The sequence below is a fragment of the Anser cygnoides genome, chromosome 1, assembly GCF_040182565.1.
Source record: "Anser cygnoides isolate HZ-2024a breed goose chromosome 1, Taihu_goose_T2T_genome, whole genome shotgun sequence".
Classification (NCBI taxonomy): domain Eukaryota; kingdom Metazoa; phylum Chordata; class Aves; order Anseriformes; family Anatidae; genus Anser; species Anser cygnoides.
In genome coordinates this window covers 175,898,928-175,925,748 of record NC_089873.1, presented here as the reverse complement: position 1 = coordinate 175,925,748, position 26,821 = coordinate 175,898,928, and the positions used below count along the sequence as shown (strand labels likewise).

General features: G+C 38.3%; 1 protein-coding gene across 2 annotated transcripts in view; it reads left to right on the top strand.

Annotated features, from left to right (window-relative positions):
• Window positions 1-26,821, top strand: part of TDRD3 (tudor domain containing 3) — a 108,859-nt gene that overhangs the window by 33,260 nt on the left and 48,778 nt on the right. Inside the window, exons 2-5 of one of the 2 annotated variants that reach the window (XM_048047757.2) lie at window positions 7,891-7,975; window positions 11,062-11,127; window positions 22,098-22,258; window positions 24,081-24,222. In XM_048047757.2, coding sequence (XP_047903714.2) covers window positions 7,891-7,975; window positions 11,062-11,127; window positions 22,098-22,258; window positions 24,081-24,222 — 454 coding nt within the window. The remainder of the gene's footprint in view (window positions 1-7,890; window positions 7,976-11,061; window positions 11,128-22,097; window positions 22,259-24,080; window positions 24,223-26,821) is intronic. The other variant, XM_048047758.2, reaches the window with a different exon arrangement.

The following is a 26,821-nucleotide window of genomic DNA, read 5'->3' as shown; positions in this document are numbered from 1 at the left end:
GACCTGCTCTAACAGATCCACATCCTTCTTGTGCTGGGTGCCCCAGACCTGGATGCAGTAGAGCATGCTGAAAATTTGTTTTTTGTACTTCACTTCTGGAACAGCAATTTTAGGGAGGCTGTCAGGGGAAATACGTATGCCACTAATGAAAAAGAGGAATTTTGTGTGGGTCTGGGGAGGTGTGAGGGGAGTGATGGACTTGTCAGGCCAACCTGCTGATGGACTAATGTTTTGGTCGTTGCATGTCCATCATATTCCAGAATAATTTTGAAACTGTCAGTGGTTGATGAATCTTTTGTATAAAATTAGTCCTTGTCTTTTGGAAATGGATAGAAAGCTGGGTTAGTGAGGGTGACTGGTATTGCCTGTGTTTAGGACTGTAAGGATCTGAAGCTGTTGGTCTTTTTTTTTTTTTTTTTTTTTTTTTATCCTGGTCTTTTTCCAGCCCTCCAGGCTGGAGCAACCCTAGGATGAAGTTACAATATTGATATAGCTTAATGCACTTTGGTTATTTTATTTATTTTTTTCTTTCCTTGGGGTTCGAGCATTTGCTAGGCTTTCTTTAGGTCACAGTTTCACCAACAAAATAGGTTTTACTCCAAGGTAATTAACTTGTGCTTGCTTCCCTACATGAGGAAAGGAAGGGCAGGGGACACCAGTGACAGACATTTTACTCTTACTAGATAATGTTTAAAACCAAAAACCATCCAAAAAACAAAACTACTAAACAGCAACAACAAAAAACAAACCCAAAGCAACTCTTTTTAAAGTTCTAATAATAAATGGACTTTCATAGCTGATATTTTAATTTAAAGTCAAGTGTCACATGCATAGGAGGGAGGTTTAGGCCTTAAATTTTGTCCGCTAAATGTGTGTGTGAGGACTGGAGGTTGGTAATGCATTTCTTTTGAATGTCTTGCTGGGGTTTCAGCTTGACCTGGGTTGGAGAGTTGGAAACAGCACTTAAAAAAGCAGTACAAGCCCAAGAGTGAAAAGGTAGGGAGCTTGGAGGCATGGTTAGTTGCACGGGGAACTCAAGTGCTGTCATGGTTGTGCAGCAGTTTTATGTATGTCGGTAATATTTTAAAAATAGACTTGGTGTCTGTTCATCTAAATACTGATCTAATTGCAACCAAACTTCTGTAATTCTCAACTTTCTAGATTATGTAAATAAGTGGAATTATGATAGCAAATACATAAAATGATGTTGGTTTTTTATTAGTGATATAATACAGTCTTTTCTGACTTTTTTTTTTTTTATCTTTAAGGAGTAAAACAGGGAAACAATCTAGATTAAGTTCCTATAAGGCAGCTATGAAACTGCATGGACCAGACTGGAAAGAATGGCTACGGGATGGTTCACTGCTAAAATAAGAGGCATCTTCTAGGTCAGGTTTTATTTGATACTGTCATTAAGCACCTGGATGATGGAGCATGACGCTCTGGGCTTAAACACAAGATAAAGCTCCTTAGGAGTGCAAAGCTGTTAGTGATCAGGGTTAGAACTCAAAGTAATATTAGCAAGTGGGAGGAGTGATGGGAGAATAAAAATACGCCTGGCTAGCTATGATCATCTGTGTATGTACAAGATACAGAGCAATGAAAGGGGGGGAATAAGTCTTTAGACATGATCTTTGAATAAAAGGAATGGCATAGTCTTTTCCCCACAGCTGTGGAGAAAACAAGAAGGAACAGCAGGCGATGCAGCAGGGTTAGATGTTGGGAAAACGTCACTTTCTTGGGTGTCTGAATAGTAATCGTAAAATTGCCAGGAATGCCACTGACACTACAGCGGAGGTTATTTGTCATTACTGACAGATGTTTGCCTTGCGGATAAAGCAGCAGTCGGCCCTGATTTTGGCAGGATGTTTGAACCCTTTCAAACCTTCCCTGTTCTTCACCTTTTAAGTTCTGTTTTATTTTCACTGGTAGTTTGCATAATACTACGCCATCCTTTCAACTTCCGAACGTTTTATTTAAAGAAAGAAAAATGTCAGTTGCCTTCCCAGTGTTGTTATGCAGGTTATAGGGCAAGAAGAAGCTTTATTTTTAAATCTGATTTTCATGTTTAGCATAATAATGTTTTAAAATGTGTTTTGTATTTTTTAAACAGCTTTAATGACAGTCCCTCAATAAAATTTGTAGTACTGTGGTCTAATTCCTTTATACAACCAAAATCCAGCAGAACATTTTGAAACCCTATCAAAAGAGTACTACAAATTTAAAATAGCTAGTGTAAAGGATAGTGTTCTGCTGTGGAGCAATAGTGGCACCCAGTGGTGGTCTCCCACAAGTGCAGAAAATTGCACTTCGCTTTGTGAAAATTGTTCTCTCATCCTTCGTGGTGCTAAGTACCAGAAATATGAATGCTCTCTACAAATATTTTTGGTTTAAAAGATTACCTTGTAGGTGGCATGATTGTATAAATCTGTTTTCTGTGGGAAGCAATGGAAGGAACATTCTGATTTTTGTGTACACACAGAAAATAGCAATGTTACATTTACATATAATGAAACTTTGGGATTGTTTCATGTGTTTGACAGAGTTACAAGAAATACTGGTAAGGCAGTTTGCATTTTCTGCTAATGTCACAGTAGTTTTATGAAGAGGAGTGAATCTGAAGTATGTGAAATTTATACAGCATGTTTATTGATGTTATTTTCTCTTATTTATTTGTTTCCCTAAAGAAAGTTTCTCCTGTAATAAAGCATTAATTGTAGAGATGATAGGAGAAAAATACACTTTTCTAGAAATCCTCTGTAATGCAGTACAGGAAAAGGATTGAAGGTAGCTGAAGATTTTTGGTTGCCCATGAACTGTGAATTGCAAATAGCAAAACCAGCATTTCAAGAAAACTGATTGTGCATTAGGAAAGTTGTATACCAGGTGGATTTAATTCTAAAATAAAGCTTTTAAATTAAACATTCTAAAACTTCTGTGTGTGCACGCACATGTGTGGGCACAGAGAGTACTTGATCCAGCAGTATAGAGCAGGCAAACAAAAATGTATCTTACTTGATGCCAGCCAGGGATTGCTTTTATGCAGGTGGTAATAGTGTAGCCGTAACAAATCTGTCTGTGCAGGGCATGTCAGGTGTGATTTGTTCCTGATGAAGTAAAGCAGAGGATAAAATGAGATATCTAGAGATGCAGTTGCGACTGGTACTGCAGAATCACAGCCCCCAACAATGGGAAATATCAAAAAGGAGAATGGATATTTGTAACATAGGAAAGAAGGGGGGCTGTTAGGGTGATACCATGCTTGGAACGAAGGAGTGGTGGGAATATGTTCTACTGTGCGTTAGGGAGAATTACTGAAACTTTTTTTTTTTTATATAGGAGCTTATAGCGAACGTTTTGACAGAAAAATTGCAGATTTGGGTTTATATGTGAATGGTTCACATGGAAAATGCTGATTCACTATGAATGGCTTGTTTAATAATCCTGTCGACGCAGTGCTCATCCCGAGGTGTAAGAACAGGTGCTTTTAGTTTAAAAAGGAGATGCTCTTCTGACGAAAGCTGTTGCTAAGAGGATTGCACTGCTACATGTCTCAGATGAGCCGAGCTGGATGTGTGTGGGAGGAATACATGAGACAAATATCCCTCGGGTTTCGGCAAACATAATGTGGAAGAATTGCAGTAGAAGCATTTATTTTCCTCTCCCTGCCGTGTTTCCTCTCTCTTCTGGTTTCCTTTCCCAAGAGAATGATCCCCAGGTAAACATCTCAGCCGTATGAAGCAGCTTGGAGCCCATTTGATTGTAAACTGATTTTATTTCTTATTTTTTAATATGTATTAACGTTTGAAAGCCACAAAATCCCTGTGTGACTCATACAGCATTACTTGGCACAATTCCTTTGAAATCAATACAATTGTCTGCATTACTTCAGTTTATAACTTCGGAGGCTGTACAAGCCTAGTGAGTACTTTTTCCTTAGAAACCAAAGTTGTTGCAATTTATGCTATTACTGTTACCAGTTCCTTAAAATCTCAGTGATTTACACGTGTGTACACACCCACGAATACAATTTTCTCAAAAATAGAGTAGCGTTAGGTTGTTTAAGAGTGTGGTGGATAAAGCCAAAAATCAAGCTGCCAGCTGGAAGCTAGTTGCCTCCTTTTAAGCCTTTCAGTCTGATTACCCAGGATAGTGTTATCTGCATTGCATGTGAAGGAAATAATTTGTCTCCTTGCTGTCAGTGTAAGAAGATGTCAGTGGCCAGCTGCTGGCTAGCCTTTTACTTCTTCAAGGGCTTTGTGGCACTTTGCTTTTTTCACTCCACACTTCGCAGTCATTTATTTCACTGTTCTTTTATCTGCTCCTTCTCCTTAAGCAAATGTGTGTAATTCTGAAATGCTTCTTCAGAGGAAATCCAAAGGGAAACGTGGTGGTGGTGCCAGCAACGTTCATGTGCCAGATTGTTCCCGGTGCCCCCTTCCTTTTCAAAGCAAAGGGAGAAGCAGCAGCTTGGGATGGAGGTGTGCAGAGCAGGGATTAGCCAGGGCACCGAGTTCACCATCAGGTTCCAGGGGGGTGAGCTAGTTCATGGACGGATTAGGATTGCCTCCCAGCCCTGGGCAGTAGAAATGCGTTGGGTTAGTGTAATAGGATCACTTTGTCATTCGCCTTGCATTATCTGGGGTTGTGGCAGGTCGTGGTATTTTGCAAAACGTGCAGAACAGGTAACGTGAGTGCAGGCAATGAGGCACTGAGCTCCAGGGCTGTTCTGTTTGACTCCTGAGGAGTTTTTATCTGATTCTGGGTTCGGTTCAGGTTCAGATTTTCTTCCTTTCATTACAGAGAGAACAAAAAGATCAAGTGACCTTTTGCTGTAAAGGTCCTACCTACAGCACATTACATACCCATTAAGAATGTTACCCATCACATATCCATCACAGCACATTAAGAGCAGATTGAAAAGGGAACTCTCTTTCCTCTGGAGTCTGGAAAAAGAATTTCAGACTTTATAATCCATATGTTTTGAGGATTATGCCTTCTGAAGAGCTAATTTTGCCTGTTGTAACTCCCTTTTCATACTTGATATGGATGTATATTTCCTTGTACAACTGCATCTATTTTAAAATAAAAATTTATTAGAAATACTGCTTTTATTTATTTTCTCTTAAATAATTTGTGCACCTGTAGCAGGAAATATTCAAGACTAAAACTTAGGTAGTTCTTACAGGAGATAAAACAGATGGTAAGGAGAACAAATTATTTTATTTTAAGTAATAACTTTCTGCAAAAAAGTTGAAGAAAATCTAGACATGCATTTGGAGTACTGCCTGTATAAAGCAGTCCATAAAAGAGTTCCTAGGGTAAAGCAGGAAAGATTGTCTTGACATACCCTAGTTCCAGACTTCTGTCAAGGTAGGAGGAATGTATGTTTTGGTTACTTAGGGTGCACAACCCTTCTGGTTATGGTTTGTTCCCTACCCAGTTCCTGACCATTTATTTCTGGTGATATCTGCACTTTTATGTCCCTGTTGCACAGAAGCAACACCTGAAAAGTTACTGGTTCAGAAATTTTGTTCTTTGTCTGTTGAAGTTCTTCAATATAGCTTTTGCAGAGATAATTATTGATTTGATCTTTCTTCCTGAAAGTAATTTTGCTCCTGACCCCACCCCCCCCATGGTTACAGAGCTTGTTTTATTTTTTTTAAGACTGTTTTAAAAATTGTGGTTTTAAATCATGCTTTTGCTGAAAAGCTGTTGTGCTTGCTTTATCAAGGTAGCAGATGTCCCCAAATAGCATTTGGTTGTAGGTTGCTGCCTCTTGTAACTCTGATAGAGATTTCAGTCAGGTGTGGGCAATGCGTCTCCAAAATGCTGTTGCTTAAACTAGTGTAAGTCAAAAATGAAAGGCCTTTTCTGCTCTGTGTGTGTATTTATCTTTCCTGGCTCAAAAAAGCCCTCTGAAGTAATGAGACAAACTAACTGCTAAGTTATAAACTGAAAATTTGGACTAAAGCAGAGTGGGATTTTATCAGCTCTGTTTCAGTCTCCACTTTGAAGTGAGAAATTGCAACATGACTCAGCAGCGAATTTTATGATGGCGGAAGTAATCAATTTTATCCCATCTCGGGAAAATTTAATTCTGGGTCAGATTGTTGTTTACTCGCTAAAAATATATATTTTTTTTCTTGCTGGAAAATGTTAGTGCCTACATCTAAGTACTAGACTGTAGCTCATAACAGAATTGCAGTTCTGCTAGTTTCAGCAGAACTGAAGAATTACTTAATTTGCAGAGGAGGAGGAATGTTTCCGCATCTTGTCTCGAATTCAGCTCATGGGTTTTGTATTCCCACCCTGGTACAGCTGATACTCAACTTTGTACTGAAGATAACAGGAGGTAAACTTGTAGCTTTTATGATATTTCTCTTTCTAGAAGTCTGTTGTAATTACTCAAGGCTTCCACTGTGGTTTATGGGGTCCTCCCTATAGGACGTACCTGTTGTAGTTTCCCCCTGGCAGAGTGGGAATTGCGTTCCACTTTACGCTGACTCCAGCTAATGAGGTCCGTCTGCTAATCCCAGGTAGGAATTGCCACTTCGTGTCTTCCCAGGCGGCAGTATGCAAGATCCGAGCCACTGCTGAGAAATCCTGTGTTCCTACGCAGGCTAACAAATCCTGCCACCTTATTGTTCTCAAGTGTGTGCCTTCTATATGAAAAATCAGATTGTTTCTTTCACATTGTTTTATATATGTGTGTTTTTTTTTTCTCTCCCCCCTCCCTCTTTAGTGCCTTTTTTTTTTTTGGGTGGTATTCTGTTCCCTTAGGATTTGCTAGATGTCAGTGTCTGACGGGAACAGCTAGTTCCTCTCAGGTGTCTGGGTTAGAGCTCAGCTGGGATCATTAATTAGTCTGGCAATGCTGTCAGGGCTGGAGCTGTTCATGTTATCTGGGCTAGAACTAAAAAGGTCTATCGATTCTTCCCTCACATGTTTATATTATAGTTACATGTTACACCTGGATGTTGTTTTCTTGAAGTATTTCTTGAAGTACTTCGGAGTGCATATTTTTAATATTTACTAAAGCATATTAAGCTTTCTTTCATACATCCTGTGTTTTTCTTTGGGAATGGTGGTTTCTTGTTAGGTAGTTAGTATGCGAATATTTTTTGGGCAAGTACTGTGTTTCAGGTTCAGTATCTAGCAATTATCAATTATTGAATGATTGCTGTGATGTTTAAAGGAAAACTAAACGCTCTGCAGAGAAAACAGCCAGCTACCTAAGAATGAACACAGGGGCTTGAAATAAGCGAGGCAAGATAAATAACAAATATCACAATTTCTGACCACTCAAGTTAAGCTAAAAACGTCTTTTGCTAAGTGTTTTTGGAAGTCATAATAGGTCAGCCCTTTTGAATTTATTAGCCAAATCCTGTTGTAATGGATTAACTTCCTTAGTTTTCAGATGAACAAATTTTATTTATTAATTGTGTTGGATGGTGGTGTTGTATTGCCCAGCCTTTGAGCATTTAACTGTATCATCTTGCTCTTTAGAAACAGACATGGTTTGTTTCTTGTTTTGTTTTTTCTTGGTAATTTTTTTCCCTTAAAAATGCATGAGTATGTCACTATAATACCGAGTAATGCCCAAGTGGTTGATTTTTTTTTTTTTTTAAACCAGGCTCCTGTGATCTGGGGTGTGGGTGTGTGTGGAAGATGGTTGCTGTTATTTTGTGAAAAGAAAAAACGAATCTCTTAATCTTACCTCAGTGTAAAGGAATTGACTACATGAAGTCTTTTTCTAAGTATTTGTTTAAGTTATGCTTCACTAGCATAGAAAATAGAAGCTAAAAATAATCCCTACCTGCAGAACAAATGTTTGACTATTATATAAATAACGTGATATTCTAATATATATATTTTCTTCTTTAACAGGTATCTTTCAGATGAAGGAATCGAAGCTTGTATAAGTTCATCTGAAAAAGTCAATACAAATGACATTATCCTAGTTGCCCTTAATGTAAGTTATGATTGTGAACTTTTTTTCTGACAAATCATGCTAAAAACAATATATCTAATGGGTCAGGTATAAGTGTGTGAGGCTAATTAAATATACAGTTGTCTGTGTGATTTATGTAAAGGACAAGGTGCCTTCCTCCCTCCTGGCATATATGAATTATTTCTTAATTTTATGTGGATATGACCCCTATTCCAAACTGTGAAACCTGGGGGGAGAAAAATGAACATAATTTGTAGTAAGAAAATATTTTTGTTTCAAATTTAAATCTAAAGTCGAAGTGCAAGCAATAACAAAATCAGAACTGCTGTGTATAGACATGGGCATGAAAATATAGTGCAAACTATTAGTTTGTTGGGATGAGTAAAACATCCTTAGTTCGACTTCTGGGCATGCTGTTCTTTAAAGCATGCAGTGTGTATGTTTTTATGTAACTACAAACAGTTGCTTGATTTACTGTAGAAATCTGGATTGGTCGTAATTATTTCTGCTGACAAGGAAATTCACAGATATGTAGTGCATTTCCAGCTTGTTTGATGGATAATCAAAATCAAAATAAAACAGAAATGTTATGCAAATATTCAAAGCCAGTTTAGTTGGTTATCAATGTTTTTTTATTGTCAGTTGTTTTGATGCCCAGAAGATTAAGTTGCCTGTTGGGTAAGTTAGGGAAAAGTGGTGTGGCTTGAAAGACAGGATAAAAGTGAGTTTAGTTTCCATCTCTCAAAAACTGACACCTCTCATTAGCTGTTAGAGTAATTTTGGACTAAAGAAACCAAGAAAGAAGCCAACTTAGGTGTTTTTGTGAATTGCTGAAATAAGTATGAAATGGACATAAACTTGCCTTCAGTTCTTCAAATGCTTTTATTTTGTATAAGATCTTGCAACAGACTTTAAGTGTTTCCCCTTCCTGCTGCTGTGGTTGCAAAGCATCTTGCTGGAGACTTGTCAATTGTATGGATACGGAACATTGCAGAACAGTTTATAGAAGTTTGTGTGCTATTCAGAGATAAATAACTGACAGATGACAGATTGGTTTCATCATGTGGGCTCAGATTGAAAACCAAATGTGCTTTTTTATCGCTCTATGGCTATGTTTTGCAATAGAAAACAATTTGAACATCTATCCACTCTTTCAGTATATTCACTCTGAATATCTGCAGAGCATCCCTACAATTATTTTTACTCTCTACAGGATGCCAGTGTTGCTCAGCCAAAAAAATGGAATGAAGCACTAGTTTGCAGCATTTTCCATGCTAAAATGTAGTGCTACTCAGTTCTAGATACAGTAGTTCATTGGCATGTGTTAATGGCAAGTTAGTATAACTTCTGATAGTAATTCTGCTTAGCCCTTCTTCTTTTGAAGGAAGCGTTTGTGACCTGAATAAATAAGCAGGGTTTTAGCTTCAATACAGGAATCTGCAGCAGCATGTTCTGTTTTAAACAGGCTTATTTCAAGCCGAGGAATTTAGAAAACATAAGTGTTTTAGTCTGCACTACTGTTTTTTTTTTTTTGTTTTTTGTCTTTTTTAGTCTTAACAAATGTAAGTGCACCATAGAATCATTAAAGTTGGAAGAGACCTCCAAGATCATCTGGTCCAACCATCCCCCTACTACTAATATCACCCACTAGACCATGTCCATAAGTGCCACGTCCAACCTTTCCTTAAACACCCCCAGGGACAGTGATGCCACCACCTCCCTGGGCAACCTGTTCCAATGCCTGACGGCTCTTTCTGAGAAGAAATGTGTCCTAATTTCCGACCTGAACCTCCCCTGGCACAACTTGAGGCAATTCCCTCTGGTCCTATCACTAGTTAGTTACGTGTGGGAAGAAGCCGACCCCCAGCTCCCCACAGCTTCCTTGCAGGCAGTTGTAGAAAGCAATAAGGACTCCCCTGAGCCTCCTCTTCTCCAGACTAAGCAACCCCAGTTCCCTCAGCCACTCCTCATAGGACTTGTGCTCCAGGCCCTTCACCAGTTTTGTAGCCCTGCTCTGGATGTGCTCCAGGGCCTTGATATCCTTCTTGTAGTGAGGGGCCCAAAGCTGAACACAGTGCTCGAGATGTGGCCTCACCAGAGCTAAGTACAGGGGGACGATCACCTCCCTGGTCCTGCTGGCTACACTATTCCCGATACAAGCCAGAATGCCGTTGGCCTTCTTGGCCACCTGGGCACGCTGCTGGCTCATGGCAAGCATCGACCAACACCCCCAGATCCTTTTCCTTTGCACAGCTTTTGAGCCACTCTGCCCCAAGCCTGTAGTGTTGCATGGGGCTGTCATGGCCAAAGTGCAGGACCCGGCACTTAGCCATGTTGAACCTCCTCCCACTGGCTTCTGCCCATCGATCCAACCTGTCCGGGTCCCTCTGCAAAAACTTGATGTGTAAAGTTTAATTAGTTTTTATTCCATTTCCTATTTTAACATGCTCCACATATAAGCCATCCAGGCTATCCTTTTGTCATGCATCATCCTGATTGATATGCTTGTCCAAACTGTGGTTAGGGGAAGGTGTTTTTGTAGAGATTTATTCCTTTGATCATATGAGTTCTTCAGTTAAATATTGTCAACAGCTGTGTTGCATAGTTGCTGAATAATGTCATGTAGCTGTTTACCTCACTTCCAAAAGAAATAATCAGACAGACATTTAAGTTGAAAGGCATTTAATAGAAATGTGACGTAAACTTTTACTCTAGGTTTAATTGCAGAAATGTTCCCAACCTTTTATGATGGATTTGTATGTGTAAAAACACAAAAATTAAAAACGCTTTTCTCTTAAGTGCCAGATGAAGAGGGAAGAAGTTTGCCTGTATTAAACATCAGAGATGAGTCTAATAAATAAGCATTACTTAGTCATTTCTTTTCAGTGATTAAAAGCATTTTTAACTGTCTTTGAAAATGTGTTGAAAATTACTTTAAGTAGTTGATTTTTTTTCATCTTATATGGATGGTTAGAGGGACTTTTTTAATACTGTACAAATGATTGGCGGTATAGAAGAAATGCACTTTTTGCTTTTTATGATACTTTTTTTTTTTTGAAATGGGATATTTTAGGTTAATATTCTCTTGTCTTCTCTGTTAATTTCAGACAGATTTAAGAACTATTGGCAAGAAATTCCTCCCCAGTGACATCAATGGTGGAAAGGTGGAAAAGGTAGACAATATTAACTTCACTTTTTTTGTTGTAATTTCTGTGCGATGACAGACTTCTGCACTGCGTTAGTCTGTTTTTGTCATTATTCAACATACAAATGAAGCCAATATTTGAGTACATTATAGAATATATTTACATTAGTTTGCTCACTATGCTTTATAATGAAGACTTTTTACTTCTGAACTTTGAAGTGCTTAAATAAACATGAATGATCCTAACAACTTCCTTATCATTCAGAAACAGTTTAACCTCTTTGATCTTGACGTAGTATCAAAACTTTTTTTTCTTCTTTATTCTTGTGAGTGCAGCAAAGCAGGTTACGAATAAAGGAAAATAGTTGTATAATTATGAAACATAATGATAAATGTTGATACTTTCTTCACAGTATCCACAGATAAACACGATTAAGGTTATAAACTTTGTCATTTACCTGTGTTTGTGCAGCTTATGGGTTATGTGGATAAACCATGTCAGATGACAATGCTTTATATTCCAGAGGATAGTATTATATTCGAAGTTTAGATATGCCAGATTTTTGACATATATACTGTATGTTTAGATAAAAATTGAATTTGACCTCATTGGTATGCCCTTCCTGTTTTCTTCATTTAAGAGAGTTGAATGAAGGAGTTTTTATTTTAATGCTAGTGGTAGTTCTCTATTCAAATCATTATCTCAATTTCCCAATATTGATGATCTTTATTTTTGATGTGAAAGTTCCTGAGAAACATATTTCGTTACGGTTGAAATTTACTATAGCAATAAATCAAGGCAGCATTTTTTTTGAGAAAGCAAGATTGATGAGAGAGGCTGTTTAAGAGCTGTTTGGATTTATTTCTGCTGATGCTGTTGTCCGAATGGGGTGGTGACTGATGTACCACAAGCTTCTGTAACAACAACAACAGAGGAACATCATTGTCAACTACGAAAAGCCCACTTGAGAGATACCATTCTTGGGCGATAGTTCATAGTGGTTAGCCAGACAGCAGTCCATGCATGAAACCCATTACTTATTAAACCAACTTTCTGGAAGAAGTATTATTAATTTTATTTCTTACTATGTGGAACTGTTTTTGCAAGTGCTACTTCAAAAACTTTTTTTTTCAAGGTGTTAGTTTATGAATTAATTTTGATAGATTGTTTACCTCTTTATGTTTTCCAATAACGTACAGTTAAAGTTATTTCAGTGCTTAAAGCTTTTTTTTTTTTCCATGTAGAAAAAGGAAAGAAAAAATCTAGTCTTTTTCTTATATCTATGATTTGAATATTTTTCTTCCCCTTCAGCATTCTGTTTTCGAAGTATGGAAAACAAACAAAGTACTTCTTGTCATCTGTTTTTTACACTGTTTATTTTGCAGTTGCTTACTTGAGTATTACTGAATTTTGCACTTCAGATCATGTAATATTGACAAAATCTAAACATATTTGGTTAAATACTTCAACAAGGCCAAGTGCAAGGCTCTGTACCTGGGTCAGGGCAATCCCAGGTGCAAATACATGCTGGGTTGAGAATGGATTGAGGGCAGCCCAGAGGAGAAAGACCTGGGGGTGTTGGTTGCTGAAGAACATGTGTGCTTGCAGCCCAGAAAGCCAACTGCATCCTGGGCTGCATCAAAAGAAGCGTGGCCAGCAGTTCGAGGGAGGTGATTGTCCTTCTCTACTCTGCTTTTATGAGACTCCTCCTAGGGTACTGGGTTCAGCTCTGGGACCCTCAGCATAAGAAGGACATAGACATATTAGGTATGTCCTATAGGACATGGGCCTAGTAATGAGTCCAGAGGAGTCACGAATGATAGCAGGGCTGGAGCACTTCTATGAGGACAGGCTGAGGGAGTGAGTTGGGGTTGTTCAACCTGGAGAAAAGAAGACACCAGGGAGACCTTGTAGTGGCCTTCCAGTACCTATAGGGGGGCCATAAGAAAGATGGGCAAGGTCTCTTTACTATGAGGTGTTGTGATAGTACCAGGGGTAACAGTTTTAAGCTAAAAAAGGGCAGATTTAGTTAATACGAGGATAAAATTCTTTACTGTGAGGGTGGTGATGCACTGGAACAGGTTGCTGAGAGAAGTTGTGGATGCCCCATCCCTGGAAGTGTTCAAGGCCAGGCTGGGTGGGGCTTTAAGCAATCTGGTGTGGTGGGAGGTGTCCCTGCCCATGGCAGGGGGGCTGGAACTTGGTGGTCTTTAAGGTCGCTTCCAACCCAAACCATTCTATGATAAATGTAATTCTCCAAGTATTGTTGGGTGCGTGATCCATGATCATGCTTGCCATAGTTAGTTTTGCTGTTGAAACATGGTTTCAGTTGAAAGTGATTTTGATAGTGTTTTTTTTTTTTTTCAGAGGTTTGTTGCATTACTGTTGGGTTTCTTTAGAGGTAGTTGTTCAGCTGTTAACTTGAGAATATACCTAGGAACTTCTCCATTTTAGTGCCAGTAGAGGTTATGGAGCAGATCATCCTGAGTGCCATCACACAGCACATACATGACAACCAGGTGTTCAGGCCCAGACAACATAGGTTTATGAAAGGCAGGTCTTGTTTGATGTACCTGATCTCCTTCTACGGCAAAAGGTGACATGCTTAGTAGATGAGGAATAGGCTGTGGATGTTGTTTGTCTAGACTTTAGTAAAGCTTTTGACACAGTTTCCTACAGCATCCTTCTGGAGAAGCTGACTGCTCGTGGCTCGGATGGTTGTACTCTTCACTGGGTAAAAAACTGTCTGGGTGGCCAGGCCCAAAGTGTTGTTGTGAATGGAGTTAAATCCAGCTGGAGGTTGGTCACTAGCAGTTTCCCCAGGGCTCAGCAGTGGGGCCAGTTCTGCTTAGTATCTTTTTCAGTGATCTGGATGAGGGGATCAAGTGCACTCTCAGTAAGTTTGCTGATAACACCAAGGTGGGTGGAAGTGCTGATTTGCTTGAGGGTAGGAGGGCTATGACACCTATGCAATTTAATTACTAACAGAAAACAAAGGTCTGATATTAGTTTATTGTAAAATCATTTCTGTGGCTATTCAAGGTAGGAAATGTGTATGGTGTCTTGTAGTCATCGGACCAGTGAAAAAAGGATTTAAAGTTCTTGTACTTATGTACATTGTCCAGAGCTCCAAATGTTGGATGGCACATTGATAAAAGGTCTCTTCACTTAATGTTGCTCTTTTAGAATTCCGGTAAGAAATACTTTTTTAGTGCCTTTATAGTGCACTTTTAAAGCACTTTTTTAGTGCTTTTTTAGGAACTTTTTTAGATTAGCAGTTTTGACTAAACAATTTTAAGTGTGTTGCAGACATAGGAAATACCGGAAATAGTGTTTTTTTGATCTTGTCTTTTGGAGTGGTTCAGATCGCAATGTAAAAAGCAAGTTACTGTACTTGGATGACAAGACTTAGAGTGCTGTTCTTGCAAAAGAGGTTGGAAATTACGCATTTTTTGTTAGATTGTAGGGAAAACTTACAAGTGTGACCTTTATGCTTGGAGATGTGTTGATTTGTGAAAAATTTAGTATATTTTAAAAGATTAGTGTGTGTGGGGGGGGAAGAGTGGTTATTGATTGATTTATGTTGACTTAGTGAGCTAGAGGATAAGCAACTAATTTGTAGATCAACAGGCTTTTAATTTAAGGTTATCCAGTGTATGTTCAGAACTAAAATTGTCCACTGAAAAAGGAAAAATGTGATAAAAGGGAAGTAATGATTAGGGAGAGTAATGATGTGATTTCAGTGATTTTTAAATCCAGACTCACGGATTTCAATATAAAAGAGGCTCTTAAATTAAAGATGTAATAAGGAGATAAATGATAATTTTTTTTTTTCCAGCTTGATGCTTTGCCTCCATTTTCAGTATGGATATTCTAACTTCTGTGGCAAAATAGGGAAGGTGTATGAAAGTTGTGATTACTGTGTCTCAGTAAGCAAAAGTTACATGTATAAAATGTGAAATCACATATTTGGGGACTGACAGTCCTGCTGTAGGCTTAGAACTCTCTCACTTGGGAGTCAATGCAGAGGAGAGAAACTTGGTTATTGAAGTTGCTGTTGCCTGTAAACAGTGCAATGTAGCTGCGAAAAGGAAAGTGGAATTAAGATGTGTTCTGAGACACCTCTAGATCTGGGAAGACATTGCTGAGGTTCTGTTACAGTTGACGATTGTATGATTTTGGTCATTGTTTTTGAGAAAGGTAAAATTCAGATACTGTGAGTACAAGGGAGTATTACTAGGATAAGCGGGAAGTGGAAAGGAATGTATGTTTCCAGGCAGCAAACTTGGAATCGGGGGAGGAACAGAGTTTGTAAGCACATCAAAAAGAAGGAAGTAATATAAGAGGAGTAAGATTAGTTTAAATTGGAAGAGAGCTTTCGGTGGAAAAATGATTTAAACTAGTTGTCAAGAAGTCTAAATTAAAAACTGGGGAGAAAAAAAAAATGTTTAATAATCAGAGCAATAATATTCTGGAACATTTTTTCCCTGTAGCAATTGTTACTTTTTTTTAAAGGCGACTGTCATTGTTGTTAGTGAATGGAGCTTGATATATTTCTGCAGGGGGTTATGTCTTACAGTTGATGGGGATGGAAGACTGGATAGTAGGATTGAGTACTGCAGCAATCCAATCCAAATTTTTTAAAATGAAAGTTTGCTTGATTCAAGGTACTTCTATTTCCCATATAGTTAGGTAATTGAGAGAAATCAGTGTGTATCTATTCCTTTCATTTTCAGTCGTAAAGAGTAAAAATACAAACAGTGGGAAAGAGCTTTTTTGTTGTTTTTTTTTTTTTCCTTGCGAATAACTCGTGGCAACAGTGACAGGGGTTTTGAGAAGCCAGAGGAAATGGGATGAAGGAAAATTGTGGCACACATTCATTTTTGTTTTATTATTTCTTAAATTCCAAACTTGTCTGCTTCTGTTGACACTGCTAAGGAGATTGGACTTTCTATATGTGAACTTTTACTAAAATTTAGTTTGGTCTTACTTCAATCAACTGTTTTTTATTAAAATCATAGCTTTTAGATGGTTATTCTAGAAAAAAACTCTGTAAACCTTTTGCTGGAGAAAGGTAGTCCTCCAGCTTTAGAAAAGAAGTATGGACTGTAAAGAAAAAGTCTGGGAATGACTTTTTTATAGCATTTAGCACAAACTAGTAGATAGTACACTGATCTTTGCTTTCCTAATGGTACAGTTTTTTCATTTAGTAAAGTTAGGCAAATCTGACTACTTTATAAGTGCTGCTGCCTAGTTTGAGATGTGTAAAAATACTTGTGTAATTTCTCAGTAGAAGGTACCTGTGGTTCAGAATTGCTTCAGGAGGGAAGAAAAACTACACATTTCTGTTGTTGCTCCTATCCAAAACTAGAATCAGTATTGTGTATCTGTATCTTGAGAACATATATTTTCCATCTTGCATGGAAAATAACTTTGTTTTGTAGCATTAAGACAATAGGCAAATATTTTCATAAAAGACAGAACAGAGTCTAAATGTGAAACAATACGGGCAGTTGACTATATAGGTGATTGTCAACTTTAGTCACTGATACACAAAAATCTTTTATTCACTCATTTATATCTGTTTTGCATGGCCTTAAAAATCTATATAACCACCATTAACCACAAGATGGCCACATTTGCATAGGATTTAAGAAGGCTCAACCGTCGTATTTCCATCCAGATCACTGTATGCCATGAATATATGCGGAGTGTTTTTAATGTAATGAAGATGCAAGGAAGTCTGTTATAACAAGTTATAATGTACATTTTAGTAGTGATGTTACATTTAGGGTATAGCTTCGTTTTGAGTATGTATGCTCCATTACAATTGAAACATTCATTCCACGAGCATTCAGAAAGGATTTCATTTCTGACATCAGAGAAATGCTTTCCGAGTACTGACAGGCTGATGGTAAGCAGTTAGAACATAACTTGCTACCTATTTTAATTACTGTTTAAAGCTATTCATGCGCTTCCCAATTTCTGCCAGTACATTAGTATAACTTAACAGTGCTCAGTTGCCTTCTACCATCTCTTTGATTGTGGATGTCATGGTTTCCTACAGCCTTTTTTATTTTGTTTAAGGCATGATTGAATTTGCTGTTCCAGTTACAACTGATCTGCATTAAAAAGCTTCAGTCTTGAGGTGCTTGTGTTTAGCTTCTATTGAGAGTGATTGCTCTGTGTTTGAAGCTGCATATGTCAAAAATGAATTTTTCATCGATCTTTTATAATTGAGGTGATTTTGACAGGCTTAGGTACTTGTGGCTGTGCATGCAGTGATGCTGACAGATCAAACTGAGGGATAGTCTGTCTGGAGAGAGCTATTTAGCAGCTTTAGGTAAGCTCTCATGCTTGAACTCTTCACCTTTTCAATGTTTTGATTGTGTTCTTAGCTCCTAATGCCTATTTCAGGAGCTTTAAAGAGGCATGATTCCATCTGTATTTTTGAGAAAAAGTACATAATGCTAGATATAATAGATATAGCAAAGTCCTTGTGAAAGGTTGACTTGTGTTTTCAGATGAGGTTAAGTGCATCAAAGCAATGCCTCTAGGCAGGCGGTATCTTGAAAACAGTACGTTATAGTCTAGTTGTTATATTACTAAAAATCATTAGGTAGCTATTGAGAATTGTTTCAGATTTTACCTCTAACTTTGAGATCAGAAGGGACTGATTTATTAGAAGATTTTCTACCTTGATCACAGTACTTTGGCAAGTTAGTATGCTTCTGGTTCTAGCTTGATCTGGAACATCTCTTGTTGTAAGGATGATTGCTGCCATCCTGTTTGTGTGCAGCAGTGTCTTAACTTGCTGACCCTGTGGCGAGTGTAAGTACTGTTTGAAGACCAATGGTATTAAATAGTTTTAGTGACTTTCGGGATTTGCTGGAAGGGCTTTTGATTTGTTCTACATAGTATATCCAATGGTTGATCTACTAGCCCCGTACAGTCGGAGTGTATAGTTAACATTACAGACTCTTTTTTCTGAACACAATGTGAAGTACTTAAATATGGTTCTTCATATTGAAGAAGCCTATGAGTTAACTAAATATGAGTAAGTTATGTTTTAATTTATTTAAACTGTGTCTGGAAAGACCTGAGTATATTGTATCACATAATAATGTGGATATTTGTTTATACTGTTTTCATTTTTTCCTGTTGTTCTTCTTTACAAGAGTCATGTATGTTCTTGAATTAGCATTGATGGGTTTTGTGGATGAAGAGGAAGGAGTGGTATGTCTCATTGACTTTTTATACTACACATATATGAGGTTTTATCTACAAATATAAGCTGAGGAAATCTAAGCTTTGTCTAATCATGGTCTGCTTGACAAATAGTTCTTAAAGTAAATAGATGCACTTCATTTTGAAATTATGAAGGTGGTCTTAAAAGTCTACACTTGAATGATTTTGACAAATACTTCGCATAAAGTCTCAGTAGAGTGAAAAAGAAACACATTACTAAAGTCTGTAAAAAACATCAAAGAGAAGGGTGATGTACTGAAATCAGGAAGCTGAAAAGGGCCGTGAACAAAGTAATTCTATCATCTTTCACATTCCAGATTGGCACAAATTTAAAATAAATTTTAGTTATAAAACTTTAAAAGTATTTTAAAATAGTGTTATAGAAAAAAGTAGCTTACTCTGGAAATTCATTATCATTTGATAACATATGTGCCTTACTTCTGCCTTTGAATTCATTAATCCTCAACTTCCAGTCACTACCTTTTGTCTCATTCTCCAGTTTCAAGGTCAAGAGTTCTGATTTATCCAGTAGTTTTCACATAAATAAATTTTAAACTTTCAGTATGAATATTATAATGTCATTATATACCACAATACTATATGTTATATTGTATAAGATGATATTGTACTTTTCACATTGAAAAACTAAGATTATTCATTAATATGTGTGCAGTTGTTTGTCCAGTTAGCAAATACTTTTGGAGCAACTGTTATCTTGTATACAATCTTTCTCCTTCTATGACAAAGTGACATGCTTTGTCATGCTAGTGGATGAGGGAAAGGCTGTGGACCTGGTATACCTTGATTTCGGTAAGGCTTTTGACAGTGTTTCCCACAGCATTCTCCTCAAGAAACTGGCTGCTCATGACTTGGACTGGCGTACGCTTCATTGGGTTAGAAACCGGTTGGGTAGCTGGGCCCAAAGAGTTGTGGTGAATGGAGTTAAATCCAGTTGGAGGCCGGTCACTAGTGGAGTCCCCCAGGGCTCAGTACTAGGGTCAGTTCTCTTTAATATCTTTATCGATGACCTGGATGAGGGGATTGAGTGCACCCTCAGTAAGTTTGCAGACGACACCAAGTTAGGTGCATGTGTCGATCTGCTCGAGGGTAGGAAGGCTCTGCAGGAGGATCTGGATAGGCTGGACCGATGGGCTGAGGCCAACTGTATGAAGTTCAACAAGGCCAAGTGCCGGGTCCTGCACCTGGGGCACAACAGCCCCAAGCAGCGCTACAGGCTGGGAGATGAGTGGTTGGAAAGCTGCCTGGCAGAGAAGGACCTGGGAGTATTGGTTGGTAGTCGGCTGAATATGAGCCAGCAGTGTGCTCAGGTGGCCAAGAAGGCCAACAGCATCCTGGCCTGCATAAGAAGCAGTGTGGCCAGCAGGTCTAGGGAAGTGATTGTCCCTCTGTACTTGGCTCTGGTGAGGCCACACCTCGAGTACTGTGTTCAGTTTTGGGCCCCTCGCTACAAGAAGGACATGGAGGTGCTCGAGAGAGTCCAGAGAAGGGCGACGAAGCTGGTAAGGGGTCTGGAGAACAAGTCTTACGAGGAGCGGCTGAGGGAGCTGGGATTGTTCAGCCTGGAGAAGAGGAGGCTCAGGGGAGACCTTATCACTCTCTACAGGTACCTTAAAGGAGGCTGTAGCAAGGTGGGCATTGGTCTATTCTCCCATGAACCCAGTGATAGGATGAGGGGTGGGCTAAAGTTGCGCCAGGGGAGGTTTAGGTTGGATATTAGGAAGAACTTCTTTACTGAAAGGGTTGTTAGGCATTGGAATGGGCTGCCCAGGGAGGTGGTTGAGTCACCATCCCTGGAGGTCTTTAAAAGATGTTTAGATGTAGCCCTTAGTGATATGGTTTAGTGTAGGACTTGTTAGTGTTAGGTCAGAGATTGGACTCGGTGATCTTGGAGGTCTCTTCCAACCTAGATGATTCTGTGATTATGTAATCCCGTATTATCATGTAGGTAATGCCTTCATTCTTAGGTTCCAGATAGTACAGTTGTAGTTTGCTCTTTCTTTGGGATTGTGCAACATGGTTATTTTACCGGAATCTAATGATTTTCATCTTAAAAAAGTGCTAAGAGAGCAGTGTGAAACCTGTGGCTTGAAGGAGCTGTGAGCAAGCACTACAGAGTGGTCTAGAGAGCTTTTAACTTTGGGTTGATGAACTCTCTTGAATGTAAAAATGGTACCTACAGAGTCTTGCTATTATTGGATTTGATGTGACTCTTCATTGTGCTCAGTGAGAACAGCTACTTGGAAACTTAAATTTATTAACATTGCCTTCATGTGTCTTTGTAACTTGGCCGAGTTAAGAGGTTTTTTATGTGGTGGGTTACAGTGATTCTTTGAAGTAGTTCATGCAAAGACTACTGGCATAGGTCTTCTGGATTCACCTGGAATTTTGTGATGGTAGTCCTCCTTCTGCAGGAAGATGGACTTCTTCTGCTATCACTATATGGTCGTTTTATGTGGTGAGAGTGAAACTGAGCTGAATTGAGACGGGGAAGCTCTAAGACCCTGATTAAGTCCATATAAACAAATAGGATGTTAATATAGTGTAGTTACTTAAGAGTACCATTCTTCTGTTCTTCTTTTGCACCTGTTTCTTTGAAGTAACATGTAATTTTCGTCATTAAAGAAGCAGACGCTGTTGTCTAAGCTCGACAAATGTGCAGCTGTGCTTTATTGTAATGCATGCTTGATACAGTGTATCAGAAAACCTGAATCTATTTGCATATATATTCATAGTTAGCCTAGCTCTAATTTCTTTGCGCTCCAGAATTGTAAGGGGTCTATCAAACAGTTATTTAAAAACAAAAACACGTGCCCAGAACTAAAATTTACTTAACGTTTATGAGAGAAATTGAAATCATAATAAAGTTACTGTTCAGCTGAGTACCAGATCTTGTGGTCAACTAGGAGTGCTTCTCACATAACTAATGCTTCTTCATTTGTACTTAGAAAACATTGTATATAGTTAAAAAAAAAAAACAAAACACAAAAAAAACCAGTTTTAATTTGTAATAAGCTAGGCTTAATGCGTTGAAGCAATTTGAGTGTGGCGGCGTGTCATTCACTACTATAGAAATAATCTTTCTGTACAAAAATTCTAGAAGAGAAAAATATTCATCGTTATCTCTTTGTGGCTTCTTTTTTGAAATCAGTTGATTGAGGGGGACTTGTTTTCCTATTATACATTAAATTATCCAGTTGTGCTTCTGTTGAAATCAAGGGGAAAGAAAGCTCCATTCATATGAGAAACAGGATTGGTCATTTAACTGTTACTGTCAGAAATAAGACTTGGACAGAAATAACTGAAAATACTGCTGTTTATACTATCTTCTTCAAACATTCAGTTATTGAAAGAAATTATACAAAATCTTCAAGTTTAAGTAGATTCCAGATGAACATAACCTCTGCAGTTTTTACAGAAATCCTCCACCACAAATACAGTATTCGAAGTCTTTGTTTTTTCTTTCGTACCCTCACTCCAAATCTTTCACTTCTTTTTCATAGTTTATATTTTAGAGATGTATGAAGCATCATTACAGCTGAAATTTTTCTCTGAAAAAGCCATTTTTGTCATGTTTTAGAACATACTGTATGTGAGTGATAGAAATTGAACGTAACTACCTAATTACATTACACTTTGCTTTGCCTGGGGGCATCTGTTAGTGTATCTAGATATTAGTGTGCTTGCTTCAAGGTGTTAACATTTTTGTCTTTTCTGTTCTGCATATATAGCTGGAAGGGCCATGTGTTCTGCAAATACAGAAAATACGCAATGTTGCTGCACCAAAGGATAATGAAGAGTCTCAGGCTGCTCCCAGAATGTTACGTTTACAGATGACTGATGGACACACAAGCTGCATAGCTATAGAATACAGTAGTATGTCAAAAATAAGGTGGGCAACTTTGCTCTTTGGTTTATTCTCGCTTCTTTCTCAGATTTTGTAAATATGGGAGAACTTTAAAGTAGCATGCAGAAGTGTATATGAATGTAATTTACAATGCTCTTTATGCCGAAGAGGATTTTTGCAGCCATCTGTTGAATCAGGCTTAACAAGGCAAGCAGGCTTTTGAGTGTGTGCAAACCTGAGCCAAATCTTTTTTTTTTTTTCCAGATTTTTGTGTCTGACTTGATAATGAGAATGTCACAGCCCTGACACACCTAACCTCATGCAATTAGTGCTGCTCTACCACGGACGAGGCTATAACTTGTACTGAATTAGTAATTTTTTCTTAAGTTAAAAATGAAGGACAAAAGAGCTAATTACTGCTGAACATGGGGATTTCTTGTCTGTTTAGTCATTAAGATATTGAAAATAATCTCCAGTGTGTAGTCTCTGGAGTAACGGCATGCTTTGCTCTTCATTCCAGATGACTTTCTATTTAAAAAGCATCTTCGTTGTCTATCTCTGCTAGACATAGACCTTTTGTACTTCATTTTTAAATGTTGTCTTTGATTGTTAAGCTGCTCATTCTGAGTAGGAGACAGATTGCAGTTTAGAGTGAAGATGATCTAAAAGTAGAGCTCTTGATGATATTTTAATTTTAGCTTGAGCCCTCACAACTTGGAATATCATATTCCAATGTGAATATAAAAAGAGCAGAAAAGGAAGGCAAACAGAGTCCTGCGTTAGATTCCAGAGCACACAATACACACAAGACCAACAATCAGTAAAAGACATAATTTGAAAGTTCAGATAAAGTCTCCAGTGTCAGAACTCACTACTTTCTGTAGTAGTGACATAAGTTCTTGTTTTCTTGTCTGTTTTTTCTGATCTTATTTTCTTTGCTTCTATCAGAACAATACAGAAAATCGATTAATAGTGCTAAGGGTTAAGTTAGTAGCGCTAAAATTGTCTGACTTCTCTGTGAATGTTCCTTACCATGTGGTATGGTTCTGTGACTGCAATGATAGCTTTAGCATATTTTAAAGAGGTTATTATTTCCTATTTGAAAGGTTGTAACACTCTGTCCTCTTTTGTTTCTTACTGTAAAAATAATTGTTTCCAGATTGTGCCGCTTGTCAAATCTTTCAGTTATGAGTTGGAGATGCATGATTCCTTTATGCATCTGCTGTTTTTTTTATAGGGTAGATTCAAATGAGAAGAAGATAGGTACCTTCTTGTGGGAGCTGACCACAGAGAGCATCCATCTGCTTTTAAATCATAGAGTAATGAGAGAAGAAGCACCACAAGGTGCATGGTTTTTATATTCTGGAACAGTCCTGGCTGTTAGCAATGTATAGAAGGCATCTTTCTCAACTGTTCCTTGTTTTCTCCTAAGTTAAATGTCTAAAACAAACGAGATGATTAACCATCTGGAAATCCTCTGTTTATTAACTATAAATGAGTCTTAGGATGAGGAACTTACTCTTAGACAACTGACTTTGAGACATCTTCTGTTAGTCTAGACAAATCACATCCTTAGCTTGGTACTGTTAAATTGGATTTTAACCAAACAGACAATTTGCAAACATTCATCTCTGTTAGAATCTAATTTGCAATATGGCATCTTTGTGTAATGAATGGGAAGTGTTCCAAAAAAGCTATTGAAAACTACTGTGCCTATTGAAGGAGTTATTGCAAAGGTTTTTGATGCTAATTGTTTATTATGAAATATGTCAATGTTGAAAGTATAATAGGAATAGTTTTGTGTGTTCTTTTTGGTGGCAAAATATTAATAAACATGTGAAATACTTGGTTTTGTTTCTGCTTGTAGCTTGAACACTCCACCTGGAACAAAAATTAAGCTTTCAGGAATTGTTGAAGTGAGAAATGGATTCTTGCTGTTGGATGACAGTAATACTGCAGTTCTCGGAGGTGAAGTGGAGCATCTTATAGAAAAGTGGGAATTGCAAAGGGTGAGGTAACACCACTGGAAATGCTTGTTTTACTGGATGCAAATTATGCTTTATGTCATTAAATGTAATGTGTCAGCTGTGAACTTTTCCACAAGAAACTTTTAGAACTTTACTGTCCAAGTATTTTTAAGGATGAAGCCAAATATGTGTAAATAGATCAATATATTGTTGCAAATGAAATTAAAAGTTATTTTTGCATGGCAACTGATTGCTTTTTTAGTCTGCAGGGGCAGAAAACTTTTGTTAACCATATTGAATGTATTTCAGTGCAGTAATCATTGAATCATTTAAGTTGGAAAAGACCGCAAAGATCATCTAGTCCAACCTTTAACCTAGCACTGCCAAGTCTACCACTAAACCATGTCCCTAAGCATCACATCTACAGGTCTTCTAGCTAACTCCAGGGATGGTGACTCAACCACTTCCCTGAGCAGCCTGTTACAATGCCTCACAGCCCTTTCAGTGAATAAAATTTTCCTAGTATCTAACCTAAACCTTCCCTGGCGCAACTTGAAGCCATTTCCCCTCATATCATCTCTTCTTGCTTGTGAGAAGAGACCAACCCCCAACCCACTACAACCTCCTTTGAGGTAGTTGTAGGGATTGATGAGGTCTCCCCTGAGTCTCCTTTTCTCCAAGCTAAACAACCCCAGCTCCCTCAGCTGCTCCTCATAACACTTGTTCTGTAGACCGTTCACCAGCTTTGCTGCCCTTTTCTTGACACACTCCTGCACCTCAGTGTCCTCCCTGTAGTGAGGGGCACAAATCTGAACACATTATTTGAGATGCAGCCTCACCAGAGCTGAGTACAAAGGGACAATCTCTTCCCTACTCTTGCTTGCCACACTGATACAAGCCAGGATTCTGTTGGCCTTCTTGGCCACCTGAGCACACTCCTGGCTCATACTCAGCTGGCTTTCTTTACTATGAGATTGGTGAGGCACTGGAACAGGTTGCCCATAGAAACTGTGGATGCCCCATCCTTGGAAGTGTTTGAGGCCAGGTTGGCTGGGGCCCTGGGCAACCTGATCTAGTGGGAGGTGTCCCTGCCCATGGCAGAGGGGCTGGAATTAGATGACCTATAAGGTCCCTTCCAACCCAGACCACTCTCTGGCTGTCGACCAATACCCCCAGGTCCCTTTCTGCTGGGCAGCTTTCCAGGCACTCTTCCCTCAGCCAGTAGCATTGCATGGGGTGGTTGTGCCCCAGGTGCAGGACCTGGCACTTGGCCTTGTTGAACCTCATGCAGTTGGCCTCAGCCCATTGTTCCAGTCTATCCAGATCCCTCTGTAGAGTCCTCCTACCCTTGAGCAGATCAACACTCCCTCCCAACTTGGCGTTGTCTGCTAGACTATGTTTGGTTACTTCCCTAATAGTTGGTCACTTCCCAGTATGACACCAAAGCAGTGGCTTTGGTACCAAAATGTTAAAGAATGATGCCTTATACAATCTGTAGATTGTAATTGTAAATTTTTGAGGCAAAAAAATTCCATAGTTTTACAGAAAGTATTGAAGTTAGTAACCTATACTGAAGATTTCAGCAGTGCTTTAGGTTAAAACTGTGATTACATGAATTTAAAAGTCCTTCAGCAAAGCGCAAATACTTGTAAGTTCCTTTACTTTGTTTTAGCATGGTCGCTGTCTTGATGGAACTAATGTTGCTGCAGGAAAATTACTTGGACTTCCTCACAAATAAGTGGAAGTGCCTAGGACAAGAAGTTGTGACCGTGCTACAAATAGCCCCAAAATCTTAATGAATCTATTACTACTACGAAGAGACACGCACCTATATTATGTCCATGTGTATGAAACAAAGAGTAGCTTCTTACAAAGATTGTTTCTCTGCAAAGTACTTTTATTGTTGCTGATGCTAAGTTTGGCACACTTTTTTGTTATGGGTAGCCTTCTTTGATGTTGGTTTGCATTTTATAGATACGAGCAAACTGGGCCAAAATTAATTTGAGCATGAGTTACAGAACCAGCAAGAATGGAGAGTGTGCTTGGCATTCTTTTTGTGCTTTTATCATTGACAATATTTAAAAAGGAAAAAAAAATATCATGGATTTAAATGAAACTGCCTGCTTGATTAAAAAAGGGTTCTGGGACTAGAAACAGAACCATCTCATTATCATTTTTGTTCATATTTACTATAAACCTTGTAAGTTTTCTTTCCAGATAAAAGCATTGAATTACAAGGTTGAAAAAAGGGACACAAACAGATGTTACATGTTCTTAAGAATATCAACTAATTGGAAAGAGAATGCTCTACAGAATCAGCTAGCTTTATTAGTGATACTTTGAACAATCTGTTTTCATGTTTGTTTTACTAGTGAGTTTTGGAAAGTCAGTTCTTTTGTTTATTCTACCCGTGTTTCAACAAAGAAACATTGTTCTGTAAATACTAATTAGTTCTTGAAATCAATGTCAAGAAATAACTACAGAACAATTTCTGCTTACAATAAAGCAAACCATTTTATAACTGTAGTGCTGATAAGGGCAACTTTCAGCACTTGTTAGCCGCTTAGGTTGGCTTTACGTGATATGTTTAAAAGAGTTTGTTTTCACTGATTTTCTTTTAGATATGTTACAGGAATTTAAT